The sequence below is a fragment of the Lagenorhynchus albirostris genome, chromosome 1 (assembly GCF_949774975.1).
Source record: "Lagenorhynchus albirostris chromosome 1, mLagAlb1.1, whole genome shotgun sequence".
NCBI classification, from domain to species: Eukaryota; Metazoa; Chordata; class Mammalia; order Artiodactyla; family Delphinidae; genus Lagenorhynchus; species Lagenorhynchus albirostris.
This window is the reverse complement of record NC_083095.1, coordinates 76889234-76906598: the sequence shown is the minus strand read 5'-3', so window position 1 is coordinate 76906598 and position 17365 is coordinate 76889234. Positions and strand designations below refer to the sequence as shown.

Here is a 17365-nt window from a genome sequence, read left to right as displayed (position 1 = left end):
TTTCAAGACTAAGAAACGGGGGGAAAAAATGGTGATACCATTAAGTTATTAATGATATGGACTATGTCTGCTTACCCTGCGTTACATGGCACTCAGTTGAGCACAGGGAGTGTATAATGGTGATAGTAATAAAAGAGGTCCGTAGACGGCTTAATAATAAAATAAAAATTTTTATAATAATCTATCAACTTACAATAAAATTGAGAGATGTGGCTGGGATACACAGATAAGAGGAGTTTAAATTAAAGGAAGACCAGAACGTTCTCAGTATAATGGAAAGAAGAACTGGAAAGAACACCCCAATTTCTGGGGAAGGGATAACGGATGAGACTGCAAAACAAAACGAATACCTCTTACCCCCAAACAACAACCAGCTTTGTTTATTGGTACCACACTGGAGTAGCACATCACATTTTCTAACATATTTTCTGTCACAACACTAGTGTTATCGAGTTCAAATGGTTTGTATTCTGAATTTTTTGAAGTCAAGGACTGTATCTTCTACTTCCTACAGAAGTCTTTCCTTGTAATTTTGAGTACATCATATTACAGATATAAGCAGTGAATAACTGACACTAAAAAACTGAAAATCCTTTAGATTTTAGTATCAAAATAATCTCCCCTGTTGAGATCATGAGTCTTTCCCCAGTACGTATTCTTTCTTTTATGCCCAAATAGGTTAAGCATGATACTCTTGAGCTCTTGCAATGTTCCAGGTGATCTTCAGGGGCCAACTCAGGACTTACACAACAGCAGCAGATAAGGACAATTGCAAAGGCCTGCAGAACTCCAGCTGTGCCCACCACCCATGTAAGGCGTAGAAACAGGATCACTCCAAAAATATTTTGTAGACATGGGAGGTAAACACCCATGAAAGTACCCATCTGGGGGGTCTGGAAAGAAAGATGTTGACAAAAGAAAAAAAATCATGTAGCCATCTAGAAGAGATGATTCATCCCTTTACTTTTATATAAAAACTTGTACCCTATCATTTTAATTGCAAAGCAGAGATGATATGTTTAAGCAGTATTTTTAAATAGGCACATAAAATCTCCATCTTAACAAATGTTTATCACCATACTTTTTATTATTCCTAGAGATATACATTTTAACTTTACATAGCTCTCCACATATTTTTACATAAGCATCTGATCACAGATAAACTTTTAAGTGCATTCCCAACAACTTAAAATTTTCTGTTCTTCAGGCCAATAGCTTTTTCTTTAAAAAAAAAAAAAAAGGATAATGATTTGATGGAATTCCTTCAGAATTTGGCATAAATCTTTCATAGTAGTTGGTAAACGTAGTTGATAAAATACATCTGAGGGTCATTTTACTCCTGAACAACCAGAAAGCTTACTTGTAATATTCTTCCATATTTTCATGTTGAGAAAAACTGATATTTGGTCTTTGAAAAACCCAACAGCTTCACAACAGAAAGATGGCATCAGTAGATGGGTGTGGACACTTTTCTTTTGAAGTGCTATTCCCTCTCCCCGGAATGCCTGTCTCCCAGCTACTAATTACACAGCTCACTCCCTCACGTGCCTGGCATATACCAAGCGTTCAGTAGTTCTTGAGCACAGAGTGATGCCCTGGACATTTCCTCCTTTCTTGTATATGGGGCTCTTTTTATTTGTCCTTGTTATTCCAAGGCCTCACCTTGGTGGGCTTCTTTTTCCCTTCAGTGATGTTCTCTGCCTCTTCATGTTCCTTTGCTCCTTGTGTCAGGTTAGTGTAATTGGCCAAGCGGCTGAGGAGAGAAGACACCTTTGGTCTGGTGTCCATTTCTTCCTATAGAGCCAGAAATAAGAAAGAAAGAAATACTGAAGAACACTGGGAATAAGCATCAGAATGATCCCTCTACCAGAAAACTGCAAAGTAAATAAGAAAAAATTTCACAGGTAAACATTTTAAGAAAATTTATCAATGAGACTTTATTCTCCCCCCATATTATAATATGTAATCAGGGCTACACACATTCTTATAAAATTCTTAAATGAAAAGCTTTATGATTCTTTCTAATAGCTTAACTTTACAGAAAACACAAAACCACACTGGCCCCTACAGACAATTGTAACCTCATAAAGAACACTGATAACATAATCTTTAACTACAGTACTACTAACAGTCTACTAACATTTATAGCTATTACTTATAGCACCAAGCATGGCCAGGTCAATGCAAATCTTTTGTGACTGAACCAAATATTCACCTCAGAACTTTTCTTGAAGAAAGTTAAGAGAAAATATCATTTAAAAAGTAGGAACACTGAGGAAAGTGGCCCTTGAATCATTGTCCAATGTAAGACAATGCAGTGCTGGACTAAACCAGGCTCCTTTCAACAACCAGGACACAGATCCCCTCAGAGTCCATGCTACCTTAGTCAGATGAGACATTCAGGTCCTCTTAATCCAGCAGCCTGCTTCCTACCCTTATTTTTGGTTAGTAGTTCTAAGGTAAATGACATTCATCCCAAACACAGAGTTGAAAAATTTTGTAGTTAGTAGATTATTACAACACAGAGATTTAAATACTAGTTAAATTAGACGGCAAGGTTCTCCACATGCCTGTGATGTCAACATTCCTCTTTATTTCATAGAAATTTGACTAAATGGTTATTCATTAATTAGCAATAATTAGATTATATAGATTAAATCAACTACAATGACAAGCTATAGTAAGTACTGTATTTTAACAGTTAGTTATTAAATTATCCAACCTGTACTATTTTAAAACTAAATGGGGTGGAAAACAGCAATCTTAAAATTTCTGTTCCTGAAATCTCTGCCCTAGTTTTCTCCCAAATATTACCTCAAAGAGTGCCAAATTTTTATCAAAATATTCATCTCCTTCTTCATAATTGGAATTGTTAAGATAAGCATTTCGAGCTTTCTTATGTCCATCATCTGGAAAAAAATGTAAATCAAGTTAGTTCCTCATTGGTACTGAAGAAGCATCAGCACCAAATAACTGCATGTTCCCCCTGTAATAACAGAACCCATCTTCATATTCAGATTTTCATCTGAGAATGGCAGAACTCAACCAGCACTGCTTGGAGAATGTGACTCCCTCTTGAACAGGAGCAAAAGCAAATTTCTAAGAAGTAAACATGGGTCATTCCTTTTCTTAACAATATGAAGACCTCTAGAAACACTATTCGTTTAAGATCCTAGCCTATAGAGACCCTACCCTTAATAATGTCACCCAAATCTAGGATGAAAAAATAATAGTCACTGAGTACCTGCTCAGTGTACAACACTGTGCTAGACAAGGGCTACTTTCCACACTGTTGCTGTGGATAATGGCAATAAAAGCCCTCTGCCTTCAGGGCTATCTGACCTTTTATAAATGACATTTTTGTACAAACATTTGCCACCTATCTTTTTATGTTAAAAGAGGCACCCCACAAGAATTTGGTGAACCTGCTATGAGGAAAAAAAAAAAAAAGAGAGTGAGGTTGGGTTCCCTAAAACAGTAGAGTTTCTGTTGTTTGAGTGCTTTCTTAACTTTGGTTCTTTATTGTAAAAGTTACATAGTTCTAATTGTCTGGCAGAAGAGAAAGAGAGAAAATTTTAAAAATTGTGTAAATGTCATTAAAAACGAAGATTTTAGGGCCCTCGCTGGTGGTACAACAGTTAAGATTCCGCGCTTCCACTGTAGAGGGCACAGGCTTGATTCCTGGTCGGGGAACTAAGATCCCGAATGCTGCGCGGTGCGGTCCAAAAACAAACCCCCACCAAAACCCTAAGATTTTAAATATTGAAGAAACAGAGGTCAATACAAAAATTAAAGAAATTAATTTAAAGTCCTATAACCTTAAATATGTAAGATGAGCTTGGGAAATAGCCAACAAGCTATCAAAATAACTGAGTCATGTCAAAGGACAGAAGAGTCAATCTGAAGGGGTTCTCACTGGCTAAAAATGGGATAATGTGAACATTAAAAATATATAATGCAATGAGGTCTTCCCTGGTGGCGCAGTGGTTGAGAGTCCGCCTGCCGATGCAGGGGACATGGGTTCGTGCCCCGGTCCGGGAAGATCCCACATGCCGGAGAGCGGCTGGGCCCGTGAGCCATGGCCGCTGAGCCTGCGCGTTCGGAGCCTGTGCTTCGCAACGGGTGAGGCCACAACTGTGAGAGGCCGCGTACCGCAAAAAAAAAAAAAAAAAGTGATAAGTTCCGTGAAGAAAATGAACCATGTACTGGGATAGATTATGACTGGGGATGGGAAGAACAGACAACTTTCGGTAAGATCTTTAGGGTGCTGGTAAGCAGGCTCTCCAGAATTAAAAAACATATATACTGATTTATAGTATTTGCCAATTTCTGTGGTGCAAATACTTACACATGCTAATTTCAAACTACTAATGTGAAGTCACTGAACGTGGTTTTGGGGAGAGATGCATGTAATTGGCTCTCATGAGCTGGTACGAGCTAGCGGGCTGCAGCATACCCTTGGCACAGGGTGGTCAGGAAAAACCTGCCTTTCAGGCAGAGGGACAGCAATTTTAAAAGAGCCTAAAGCAGAAACAATCTTAATGGATTCATAAAACAAAATAGATAACATGGCTGAAATAGAGCTAGGAAAGGACAGAGTGGTTGGAGAGATAGGAAGAAGTCAGATCATGTAGTTAGCAAATGGATGGCTCTTCCGAATCCATTTGTTGAGTAGTCCCTCCTTTTGCCACCGACCTATTCTACATAACACCACCACCATGGGGGCTGGGGCCGAGGAGAGAGTGATGTGAGAGTGTATCAATGTTATTTCCCTTATTGGGGGGGACAGGGGTATAGACATCATTTTTTCTTAAGTAAGGGATTAAAAAAGAAACAAAAAGTGGAAAAAACTGCAAACAACTTAGGGTGACAGAATAGTTCAAATATATCAATAATACCAATAATTATAATAAGGCAAACAGACAAGATTTACAAGTTAAAACATGAAGATTGACACACTGGATTAAACAACAAAATCCAGGCATATAGTGTTTACAAGAAACATAATATGCACACACAAAGGCTGAAAGTAAAGGAAAGAGATATATCAGGCAAATACTAACCAAAATAAAGCTGACACAATTTTATTATTAGCAGATAAATTTTTCTTTGAGAAAAACTTTATTAGGGATGAGAGGATAACCATATAACAGAAGACTTAATTCACTAAGAAAGTATATAAATTTTAAACATACATCTATTGTTTATAGTTATCTCTTTCTGTGTAACAAATTACTCTTAAGTTTAGTGGCTTAAACAACACATACTTATCATCTCAGTTAGTGGGAGCTAGGAATATGCGCATGGCTTAGCAGGGTCCTCTGCTTCAGTCTCCTGTCATGGCTGTGGTCTCATTGGAAGGCCTGGGGAAGATCCTCGTCCAACCTTACTTACATAGTTGGCAGGAATCAGTTTTTTCAGGCTGTTGGTCAAGGGCCTTTCTCAGTTCCTTGCCACATGGGACTTTCCATAGGGCAGCTTATAGCATGGCAGCTGGATTCCCTCAAAGCAAGCCATCAAAGAGCCAGAGAGGGAGTACAAGACAGATGTCACAGTCTTTTTGAAAATGACGTCACTTTTGCCATATTCTAATCATTAGAAGGAGTCATAAAGTCCAGCCCTCACGCAAAGGAGAGAGGATTACACAGGGCATGAATACCAGGAAGAAAGGATCAACAGAGTCAGTCTAAAAGGCTGCCTAGGGAGTTCCCTGGCAGTCTAGTGGTTAGGATTTGGCACTTTCACTGGTGTGGCCTGGGTTCAATCCCTGGTCAGGGAACTGAGATCCTGCAAGCCGAGGCGCAGCCAAAAAAAAATGCTGCCTACCGTATCCACCCACCCATCCATTCGTCCACCCATCCATCCATTCGTCCACCCACCAATCCATCCATGCCTCAAAATATCTGAGGCGAAAGGGACAGAATTATACCAAGAAATTAATAAATCTACCATCACACAGGGAGAAATGCTGCCTGCCATATCCACCCACCCATCCATTCGTCCACCCACCAATCCATCCATGCCTCAAAATATTTGAGGCAAAAGGGACAGAATTATACCAAGAAATTAATAAATCTACCATCACACAGGGAGGTTTTTAGCATACTTTTCTCAATAATTGATAGATGAAGCAGACAAAATAGCAAAGGTAAAGAAATCTGAATAACACAATGAATAACCTTGGCCTTAACAGAGATAGCATTCTGCATGCAAAATTAGAGACTATACATTTTAATCAAACATACGTGGAAAATTTACATATGGAAAGTTATCATGTACTAGATCTTGAAGACTGAACAAATTTCAAACAGGTATAATATAAGCCATGATCTTGGTGTATAACAACGAGTTAGAATTTAATTACAAAAAAATAAATTTAAAAACGTTGCGAAGTTAGAAATTTTAAAAAAAACCCACACACTACTTAACAATTCAAGGATCAAAGATTAAAATCCTTAAAAATTGAAAGCAATGAAAACACTACCTATTGAGACTTGTATGATGCAACAAAAGTAGCACTTCAAAGGAAAGTCATTGCTTTAAAATTTTACATTAGCAAAGTAAAAAGAATAAAAATTCTATGAGCCATGTACCTATTTTAAGAGGCTAGAAAGGAGAATAAATCCTAAGACAATGGAAGGAAAAAGATAATGATAACTATACCAGCTGTCTTTTGGTTAAATGTCCTTTTCTGTCTCTCAACTTTCCATTTTTCCTGGGTCCTTATGCCTTAGGTGGATCTCTTGTAAACAGCAAGTAGCTGTGTTTTTAAAAATTTGACAATCTGTCTTCTTAATAGTCAAGTCTATGGACCTTAGCAATTGATATATACAGACTGAACTCTACCATCTTTTTATTTCTCTTTGGCTTTCTTTCTCTATGATTCATTCTCATTTTCTCTCTGGATTTTCTGGTTTGTTTTCCCTTATTCCATTTCTTGTCTCTCCTCTCTCGGAGTTTCCACACTCTATTTCTATTCTTTTAGTCAGTTCCAACTCTCTCCTCCTGACTTACATAATATTACTATCTGCCATTTCCAGGAGTCTTTTTTTTTTAACTACACAAATAAGACACTGAAATTATTTCATACTGACAACACTGACTTGGGTCAAGGTCCACATTTACCATTTCATTTGTTCAATACTCTTTGTTACATTTCAGAATACTAGTCTTCTGGGATCATTTTCCTTTTACTGGAAGTACATTCTTTAGAATTCCTTTAGAGGAGGGTTTCTCAAACTCAGTGCTGTGAAATTTCAGACAATATAATTATTTGTTGTGGGGGATTGTCCAGTGCATTTTAGGATGTTTAAAGGCATCCTTGGCCTCTAGTCACTAGAAGCCAGTAGCATCTCCAATAGTGACAATCAAAACTGTCTCCAAACATCCCTTGGGGGACAAAATTGTCCCTAGTTGAAAACCAAGAGTTTAGAGCAAGTCTCACGGTAAAAAGCGTTGTTGGCTTTACTTAACTACAATTGTCTGTATTTTCCCCTTAATCCCAAGTGTCTTGCTAAACACAATTCTAGGATAATAAAATTTTTGCAACTACTTTAAGACATTAGTTTTGTTATCTGTTTGTTGAGAATTCTATCATTCTGTCGTTCCTTTGATGATCTGTTTTTTTTCTCTGCTGCTTTCAAGATCTTTTCTTAGGTGTCCTGCAGCTTCATTAAGATACGTCTAGGTGTAGTTTTCTTTTTGTTCACAAACACCCTTCACCTGTTACTAATCTACTATTTAACTCCTTTTTTTTTCTTTTAGTACGCGGGACTCTCACTGTTGTGGGCTCTCCCGTTGCGGAGCAAAGGCTCCGGACGCGCGCACAGGCTCAGCGGCCATGGCTCACGGGCCTAGCCGCTCCGTGGCATGTGGGATCTTCCCATACTGGGGCACGAACCAGTGTCCCCTGCATTGGCAGGCGGATTCTTAACCACTGCGCCACCAGGGAAGCCCCCTTTTTTTTTTTTTTTAAATGTAACCATACTTTTAATAAAATCCCACTGAACACCATCATGCATGACGCATTGTGTTAGAAGGTGAGCCTACAACATGAAACAAGATGGTCTCTGCCCTCAAGAATCTTCCAGACGTGGGCAGGCACTAATTACCACAAATGTAGTGGCTTAAAGCAATATCCATCAACTTCCAGTCTCTGGTCTGGCATGTAAAGAGATTAGAAGTCTTCACTCTGTCCTAACCAGTAAAAAGCTGAACAAACTAATCATCAAATCTTCTTAAATCTAGCAGAGAATTGAGGTCACAGGGCAAACCGCTGACCCCAAAATTAGAGAGATGGGCAGATACAGAGTCAAAACTTACCGGAGCAGAAACCTCTGTGGGAACCAATGCCAGGGTAGGATACTTTGCTGCCTGTCAGAAAAAAAGCTCTGGTTTTAAAATTCTCATGTGAGGGCTTCCCTGGTAGCACAGTGGTTAAGAATCCGCCTGCTAATGCAGGGGACACGGGTTCGAGTCCTGGTCCGGGAAGATCCCACATGCCGCGGAGCAACTAAGCCCGTGCACCACAACTACTGAACCTGTGCTCTACAGCCCGCGAGCCACAACTACTGAAGCCCACATGCCACAACTACTGAAGCCCACGCGCCTAGACCCCGTGCTCCGCAACAAGAGAAGCCACCGCAATGAGAAGCCCGTGCACCGCAACGAAGAGCAGCCCCCGCTCGCTGCAATTAGAGAAAGCCCTCACACCGCAACAAAGACCCAATGCAGCCAAAAATAAATAAAAATAAAACAAATTTATATGAAAAAAAATCTCATGTGATTTGGTTCAGATCATCCAAACAGTCACCGTTAAAAGGCCAAACTATCTTTTAACATAATCTAATCATGGGAGTAAAATCCCTTAAAGTAACAGTTCTACAGGTTTGGTAGGAAACCTTGGGGCTGTTTTATAATTTCGCCTACCACAACCATGATGGCAGGCTGATAAGATACCTCGGTAAAGGGAGGTCTGGTGGCTTCTTTTGACTTCCTTAATAGTAGAGAGTACTGAGTTTGAGGAAAGAGGTTTTAGGATGAAGGAATTTGATTGACAGCGTTATGGGCTCAGCACTCTGGGAATTAGAACAGAGGAGGAGGAGTTTGGTTTGAGGTTCTTTTGGGTAAGCTGGGCAGAAAAACCACAGGTCAAGGGAGGTAACAGGCTTAACTGATGGACCACAGAATGTAGGCCAGAAATAGAAGACAGAGAAACCTGGAGTGAGGGAGAAGGGACAGGAGTTAACTTGCAGGGGCTACAGTGGATGGAGAGATTCTCATTAAAGCAGAAAGTGGAGAAAGGCTTTAGTAAGAGGTTAAACATTTAGATCAGTGGTTCTTCAAATCTGGTCCCCAAACTGACAGCATCAGCATCATTTGGGAACTTGTTAGAAAGGCAAATTCCACAGTCCATTCCAGAATTAGTACAATAAATCAGAAATTCTGAAACTAGGAGTAGGGCACGGGAATCTGTTTTAACAAGCACTCTAAGTCATTTTAATGCACCATAAGCTCAAGAATCATTGATATTATTCTTCCATATTGTAATAGAATAGGTTTATCATGAATGGGACTCCAGCAGGAGAAAGAAAATGCCTGGAAGGAGAATTTTCTGCTGCATGCTGAGCTAGAAATGCCAAGGATAAGTGTAAGGCATTGCTTGAATTAAATGGCCTTAGGGTTTTCAGGAAGAACAAGTCCTGGGCCATTCCAGCCAATTGTGTTATTGAGATAAACTTTCCAAGGCCAAGACTAGGAGCTGTTACTGAGGAGAACTGGGAAGGAGTCAGCCTGGCCCGCATCGGTTATTCTCTAAAGAGGGGGGAATCCAACACCTAGGAAAAAAGGCAGGAAGTGGGAACAGTGAGTTCCTGGGACCCTGAGTGATGAAAACAGCAAGAGACCCTGGTGGAGAGGGAAGACGCTTGCTCATGAGCAAAATCTGGCTCCACTTTGGCTCAGCAAGAACAGACGCCCTCTCCTAGATGCAGGCACAATCCCAACCTGCTGAGCTGCCTCAGCTGCAGCAGTCAAAGCCAGAAGTTCTCGTGCAGGCTGTGCTTAGCCAACAGGAGGAGGACAGATTTGGGGATGTGGGTAGCTGACCCAGTACAGTAATTCCTGTACCCTTATAAGTTTTCTGAATCAATTTATTCTGGGAATAATAATAATCATGGGACAATGGCAATAAGCGCTAAGGAAGTTATAGACATGATTGTTCATTGTTATTATAGGGTAGCACTTCCCCCTAAAAAACTCCACCAAACATGACAGGGATTTATGAACTCAAGACTCCTGTGTGCAGCAAAGATCAACATGCTTTACACTGCTGATTTAAAAAATGAAAAAAAAAATGCAGACAAATGTGTATGGTATGCTAGTATTTGTGTTAAAAAAGAGAAAAAACATTTGCTTGTGATACACAAAACGTTTCTGTATGACTTCACAAGAAACTGGTAAAATGGATAGCCATTGGGAAAGGGAACTCAGTACCTGGGGAAGAGAAGAGGAAAGTTTTTCATGATTAAACCTTATATACCTTTTATAATTTTTTTTTTGACCGCACCTCGTGGCTTGTAGGATCTCAGTTCCCGACCAGGGATTGAACCTGGGCCACAGCGGTGAAAGCGCCGAGTCCTAACCACTGGACAGCCAAGGAATTCCCCTTATATACCTTTTAAATTTGGACCATGTAAGTACGTTATTATGATTCAAAAATAAATGAGTATTTTTTAAATAAATAAAATAATGAGCTTTTATCCTTAGCAACAGAGGAAAGTCAAGCCTGAAATCTAAGGGCATTAAGTAGCCCCACCATGGAGGGTAGAAGCTGTGGCAGCACCTGGAAGAGATTCCTCAGAGATTCCCTTAGTCTGGCCACCCTACCAGAGGCATTTCTAAGGAATCAGGACCCACAGTGATCTGCAGGGAGGAGAACAATGAGAAAAGCTTTCCAGCCCGAAATCAGCCGCTGTCCAGAGCTAGCACCTGGCAAGATACAACTCACTCTCCTGTGGCGGTCACATCTTTACTGGAAGGTAGGTGAGAATTCACACCTGTGACACCAAATCTCCTCCTCTCTTGGTATTTCTCTCTCCTATTCCTCGCTGATTCCACAGTCCTCTGATCTTTGGCCACAGTGTTTGATTTTTGGGAAGAGAGTGTTGAACAAGCCAAGCTCTTGTCATTCTGAGTCTGAACTCTCATTTGACTTAGACTTATGCTTTCGTTTTTTCTTCTTTTTCTTATGCTTTTTTTCTTCTTTTTCTTGTGTTTCTCTTTACATTCTGAGGAACTGGAGCTGCTCCCATCTTCATCTGATGTTGAATCCTCCAGTAACTGTTTTAACTGTTGTATCCTTACATCCTTTTCATGTCTTTTATTCTCTTTTATGATGTCATACATGGGATCTTCATGTGCTACTCTGAACTGTTCTAACTTTTGGTTGCCTTTGATTTAAAAAAAGGGCATTCTTTGTCGCCTGTTTGGTGCCCATATCGTTTACAGCACCAACACTGCATGACTTTGACTTCTTTCCCCAGTGGCATCCAAAGTCCTTTGGTTGGTGCGTGGGCCACAAATTCCCTGGCATGTTCATTGCCTGGGACATCTGGTATACAGTCTTCTGGCTTAGTCTCATCTTCCTTGATAAGCCCAGGAGGAGGTTTTTCATAAAAGGACTCCAGGTGCTTGAGCTGCCGCCGCTTCTGCTCCCGGCGCCGCCTCAGCTCCTGTTCTGGAGGCTCCTGCGGCCGCCGCGTGCCCCCAGCCCCCGAGTCGTCGCACCCAGGCCAGGACGACATTGCGGCCCCGTGTGGGGCCGCGAAGACTTCATTTTTAAAATATCAGCAACTATTTGTTTTCCTTCGCTTTAAACAGTCTTTCATTCCTGAGTACCATGCTCATCTTCCTGCATCCTTCACTGATTTAGACATTTAATAGTGTTATATCCCAGACTCAATAGCACTTCATCCCTCTCGAGGGTTACAGGAGGAAAGGAGGCCCAGCTTCAGCATACTACTTCCCTGCTGTTCAGTAGCACTATAATATTGTTGTTATAAAAATCTGACTTTATAAACATCCTGCCCCATCCCACTGCCTGCTGGTCTAAGCCACCTCCTCACAGCTCTGGCTTCCCTTGCTGCAGCCCCTGGACCTCTATGTTTGGGGCTTCTCTAGTCTCAGGTTTCAGGTGCAACTACCCTAACTTTCAGACACTTTGGTTCTGGAGGTTTCTGGCCCAACTTCCACTTGCTTGCTTAATTTTGGGGGGTGTGGGGGGGGGTGGAAGAATGTCCCTGGAGATTTTGCATGCATTTATGAAACCAGTAATCCCCTCCAGATTGTCTTACCCAGGGTCTACCTGTGGTGGTGTTTTGGAATGGGAGGGTCCAATAGAGCTCCTGCTCAATTAGGAAAGGTCAGGGTTTTCTAGGCAAGGAGCAAAGCTCTCAACAGAAAGGCATAGATCAACCAGGTATGAAATCAGCAGTGGTTATACTGAAGGGCATGAATCAGTTCTTGGTCTGAATATCTTGGAAATCACGCTGCTTCCGATGTACAGCCTTCAGAAGTCTGGGTCACTACTATGACCCCAGGAAATCCCAAGTGGAATGGAAATTCTGGTTTCTGAATAGCAAATAACCCTTACTCTGCAAGAACTAAAAACCAAGCCCATATCCTAGGGCTGTTTTAGAATTATGCAGAATCTTAAGATTCCTTTGGAGGATACCTACTGAGACTGGCCTCAGTAATGCTTTGAATTAAACAGCCCACCAGATCACTATTGTGCTTCTTTTTTCTCATTTTACCAACCATATAATGCTGATATTATTGGGCAACTTACTGGTGTTTCACTGTACAATTCAAATGAAACCTGATAGGAGTGCCATTGGCTCTACTGAACATTTCAGATTTCCATTTGTTATGGCATACTTTTTTTGCAAGCTGAAAAAGGGTATACCAAATGTCTTGCTCTTTATAAGCATTTTATTGTTGTGGTGCTATTATTTCTATAATGTTGCTTTTTTTCAATTACCACTTATGCTACAACTTGGGCTTAGCTAAGATAAACCTCAGATTCCTCCCTTAGACTCCTGAGCTTGTCTAATGGCCTTTGTTGGTCTGAGCTAGGCAGAACAAGAGCAGTAAGTGTACTTAATCTCCCTTGGCACAGGTTTGGGTCTGAACTATGTGACTAAGTGAACATGAAAGGTTGTCTCAAATGTTATAAATTATGTTTTTGATTTTTAGTTTGGATCAAAAGCCAAATAAGAGGGCTACCCTCGTGGTGCAGTGGTTAAGAATCCACCCGCCAATGCAGGGGACACAGATTCAAGCCCTGGTCCAGGAAGATCTCACATGCCACGGAGCAGCTAAGCCCGTGCGCCACAACTGCTGAGCCTGTGCTCTAGAGCCCGTGACCCACAACTACTGACCCACACGCCACAACTACTGAAGCCCGCGTGCCTAGAGCCCGTGCTCTGCAACAAGAGAAGCCACCGCAATGAGAAGCCCGTGCACCGCAACAAAGAGTAGCCCCCGCTTGCTGCAACTAGAGAAAGCCCGCATGCAGCAACGAAGACCCAATGCAACCAAAAATAAATAAATATATATATTTTTTTAAAAAGCCAAATAAGAGGCATGCTACAACTGGTTGCTGTATCTCTCAATTAAGTCTACTGCTTTCTCTTTTTCTTTGCAATTTATTTGTTGAAGAACCTATGTCATGTGTTCAGTAAAGTTTCTGACGGTCTCCATTTTAATGAGCATCCATGTGATGTTGTTTAACATGTTGCTCTGTTTTCTTCTATTTCCTATAAATTTGTAATTGGGTCTAGAGGCTTAGCCACATTCAGTATTTTTATGGGGAGGGAGGAAAACACCTTCAAAGTGGTATTTTGATCTTCCATCAGGAGGTACATGTCATCAGGCTGTCTTTCTTTTTGAGATATTAGCAACTGTTGATGATTAATGCCTAGATTCATTAATTTATGAGGGGTTACAAAATGGTGATATTCTGTTATTCTTCCTTAATTTATTAGCTGAAATATTTTTATAAAGAGACATTCCCTCTAATTTACTATTTGGTTACCCATTGGTATAGTTAAAAACAAGATAAATACTTCATTCTTTCCTTTTAGACCGATTCTCAGAATAATAAATTGGTTTACTAGAATACTCCAATGGTGACCAGTTTTTTATGAACTCATGAATTTAAATACTGGATATGTTTCAAATCAAATCCTTTTTCTGCATCTATTAAGATAATTATATGATGTTTTTCCTTCAATATGTTAATATACTAAATTATATAAATTGATTTTTTTTAAATTGATTTTTAATGATAAACCAACCATGTATTTTTAGCAGAAACCCAACTGGTCACAGGAGTAATTTTTAAAAATACAGTTGACCCCTGAATAATGCTGGGGGTTAATCGAAGTATAACTTATAGTTGACTCTCCGTATCTGAGGTTCCTCCTCTACATCCACAGGTTCAACCAACCAGGGACTGTGTAGTACTGTAGGATTTACTATTGAAAAAAATACAAGTATGGGCTTCCCTGGTGGCGCAGTGGTTGAGAGTCCACCTGCCGATGCAGGGGACACGGGTTTGTGCCCAGGTCTGGGAAGATCCCACATGCCGCGGAGCGGCTAGGCCCGTGAGCCATGGCCGTTGAGCCTGCGTGTCGGAGCCTGTGCTCTGCAACGGGAGAGGCCACAACAGTGAGAGGCCCGCGTACCACAAAAAAAAAAAAAAAAAAAAAAGTATAAGAGGACCAGTGAAGTTCAAACCCACATTGTAAGGGTCAACTGTATATTGCTTGATTCAAATTGCAAATATTTCATTTAGGATATTTGTATCTGTGTTCGTAAGTAAAATTTGCCTATACTGTTCTCATACTGTCATTGTTAAGTTTTGGTATCAAGGTTATGCAAGTCTCAAACTGAGTTGGGGAGTGTTTACTTGTTTTTCTGTTCCTTAAGAGAAGCTGTAGAAGAGTGAAATTGTTTTTCCTTGAATGTCTGGTAAAAACTGTAAAAATGCCAGGGCCCACTGTTCATTTGCTTGCTTGCTTTCTAAAATGTTTTAAATTGAAAATTATACACACATACACACATAAGCGTTCATAAGTCATAAGCCTACAGCTTAATTCTTTATCATGACTGAGTTTCACCCTTCTATACATCTCCTCAGCCTGACCCTGAGTTTTGCAAGAGATCTGATGAGTCAGTGGGAACAGTAGACACATTAAAATAACTTCACTCTGCTGACAGGAAAAGAAAAGCATTTAGAAGGTTTAAAAGATCCTATTATAAACTCCCTTCACCAGGCAAGGCAACTGAAGCAGTTTTTCAACTACTGGGCCAAATTATCCTAAATGAGGTTTTTACAGAATCTGGCAAGATTTTAATTCAAGCTACCACAGCTTTTTCTGAGGAACTATAAGATGATTAGAAAATATAACAAAAATTATCTTTCACTCTTTTGCAAACTCCATATTTTTAAAAATAAATCAGTAAGGGGAATTCCCTGGAGTTCCAGTGGTTAGGACTCCTCACGTTCATTGCTGAGGGCACAGGTTCAACCCCTGGTGGGGGAACTAAGATCCCACAGGCAGCATGGCGTGGCCAAAAATAAATTGATTAATTAAAATAAAAATAAACCAGTAAGGATTTTGAGGCTGTAGTTAAATGTACTTAGGATGGGAGACAGAGGATGACAGTTATTAACAGCATGAGAAAAAAGAAGAATATAATTTGACTTAATGAACCTAGGAGACAGACAGGGTAGCAGGATGAACTTACCTAAACTGGATAAATCCCCAGGTTTATTTAAAATTGAACGCAATTGTAGGTTGCCAAATGAGATTAATGTCTGGAGTAGTCTTTTTGTAAATACTAGGGTTTTTAGCTAATACTGACTGAGAGAATTCTTCACGATCACATACTATTTCTTTTTGCCTACAATTAGTTAATCTACTACCTTTTACTACAAGTGCTTAATTGGAAACAAAACCCAGCTTAGTAACACTGGAACAGTACCAACTCCCCTGACTGTCCATTTCATTAACTAAGTCCTTCCCTCCCTCCATTACACACGTGTTCCTGCTCAGACGATGAACCACTCTCCAAACATCTCTACCTATCAGGCATGTATCAGAGACAGAAGCAATTTAACAGTTTAGGGGGAAATCTACCAAAATCTTTCGATTAAATCTTAACCATTCCTGGTCCAAATATGAAATTTTTATACAGAGAAGACGAATTTTGAACAGTTTAAATAAACTATCCAATATAAAAATATAAAAAAGAGAATAGTGACAGCCTCAATACCACAAAGCTAAGACCCTGGTGATCACAATTCTAGCTACATGTTCATGTCAAACCATTTACTTAACAAATATTTATTGAGTGCCTAAGGTGTCAGTGTTCCAGCACATAAACTCACTCAAAGGAATGAGAATTAAGACCAGAAACTTAAGTCCTTAACATACAAAGAGCAAAAAAGGAATATCCCAGTTTCTTCAACTAATACTCTGAACCTATAATAAGCAAACAAGTCAAGTACTTTCTCTATTTTGGACTTTTTGATACCTTATATTTCCCACAGCTGCTTTGCATATATTCTAACCGTCAAAAGTTCAACAATGAATAAATCAAAATAAACTTCAAATCAAAAGACAGACACATAAAATAGCTGTTAATATATTTAAAAGTACTTAATTCACTCATAATTAAAGAGGTACAAATAAGAACTAGAGAGATGCCATTTCCACCTACTAGTTAAAGAAAAAATTTTAAGATTGATAATATCTACTTTTGATGATAGGACCTGCGTATGCTTCCACATTCTTCATTGGTGGGTATAAGTTGATATATCTTCTTGAAAATATATATACCTTTTGACCAGGGAATCCCACTGTTAGGAATTTATCCTAAAAATATACTGGCAATGAGAATGCAAGGATATATGCACAAGATGTTCATTGCAACATAATCTGTAACAGTAAAACACCTTGAAATAACTTAAATGCTCAAGAATAAAATTACAGTGTAGGAATAAATGAAATTCTATTCTACTACAAACAAAGACATGAGGCAAATCTTTATGTACTGATATGGGATGTCCAAGATAAAATATTAAGTGAAAAAAAAGGAAATCACGGAACAGTCTGTATAGTATAACTCCACTGATAGAAAAAGGAAGTAAGATAGTCATAGTATATAATATAAAAATGTGTAATAAAAAATTTCTGTAAGAATTCACAAAAAAGTGTCAATAGCAAGTACCTTGGGGGAGTAGAAGTGAGGTCGTGGGGAGAAGACATACTTTAGAAGACCTTTCTTTTTTTTATAT

General features: G+C 39.6%; 1 protein-coding gene and 1 pseudogene across 2 annotated transcripts in view; both read right to left on the bottom strand.

Moving 5' to 3' along the window:
• SLC12A6 (solute carrier family 12 member 6) overlaps positions 1–17365 on the bottom strand; it is an 85220-nt gene that overhangs the window by 24767 nt on the left and 43088 nt on the right. For both annotated transcript variants that reach the window (XM_060146846.1, XM_060146853.1), the window contains exons 3-5: positions 2815–2909; positions 1663–1794; positions 747–893 (exon numbers count right to left, since the gene is read on the bottom strand). In XM_060146846.1, the coding sequence (XP_060002829.1) occupies positions 747–893; positions 1663–1794; positions 2815–2909 (374 nt within the window). The remainder of the gene's footprint in view (positions 1–746; positions 894–1662; positions 1795–2814; positions 2910–17365) is intronic.
• LOC132531014 (retinitis pigmentosa 9 protein-like) lies at positions 11070–11804 on the bottom strand (annotated as a pseudogene).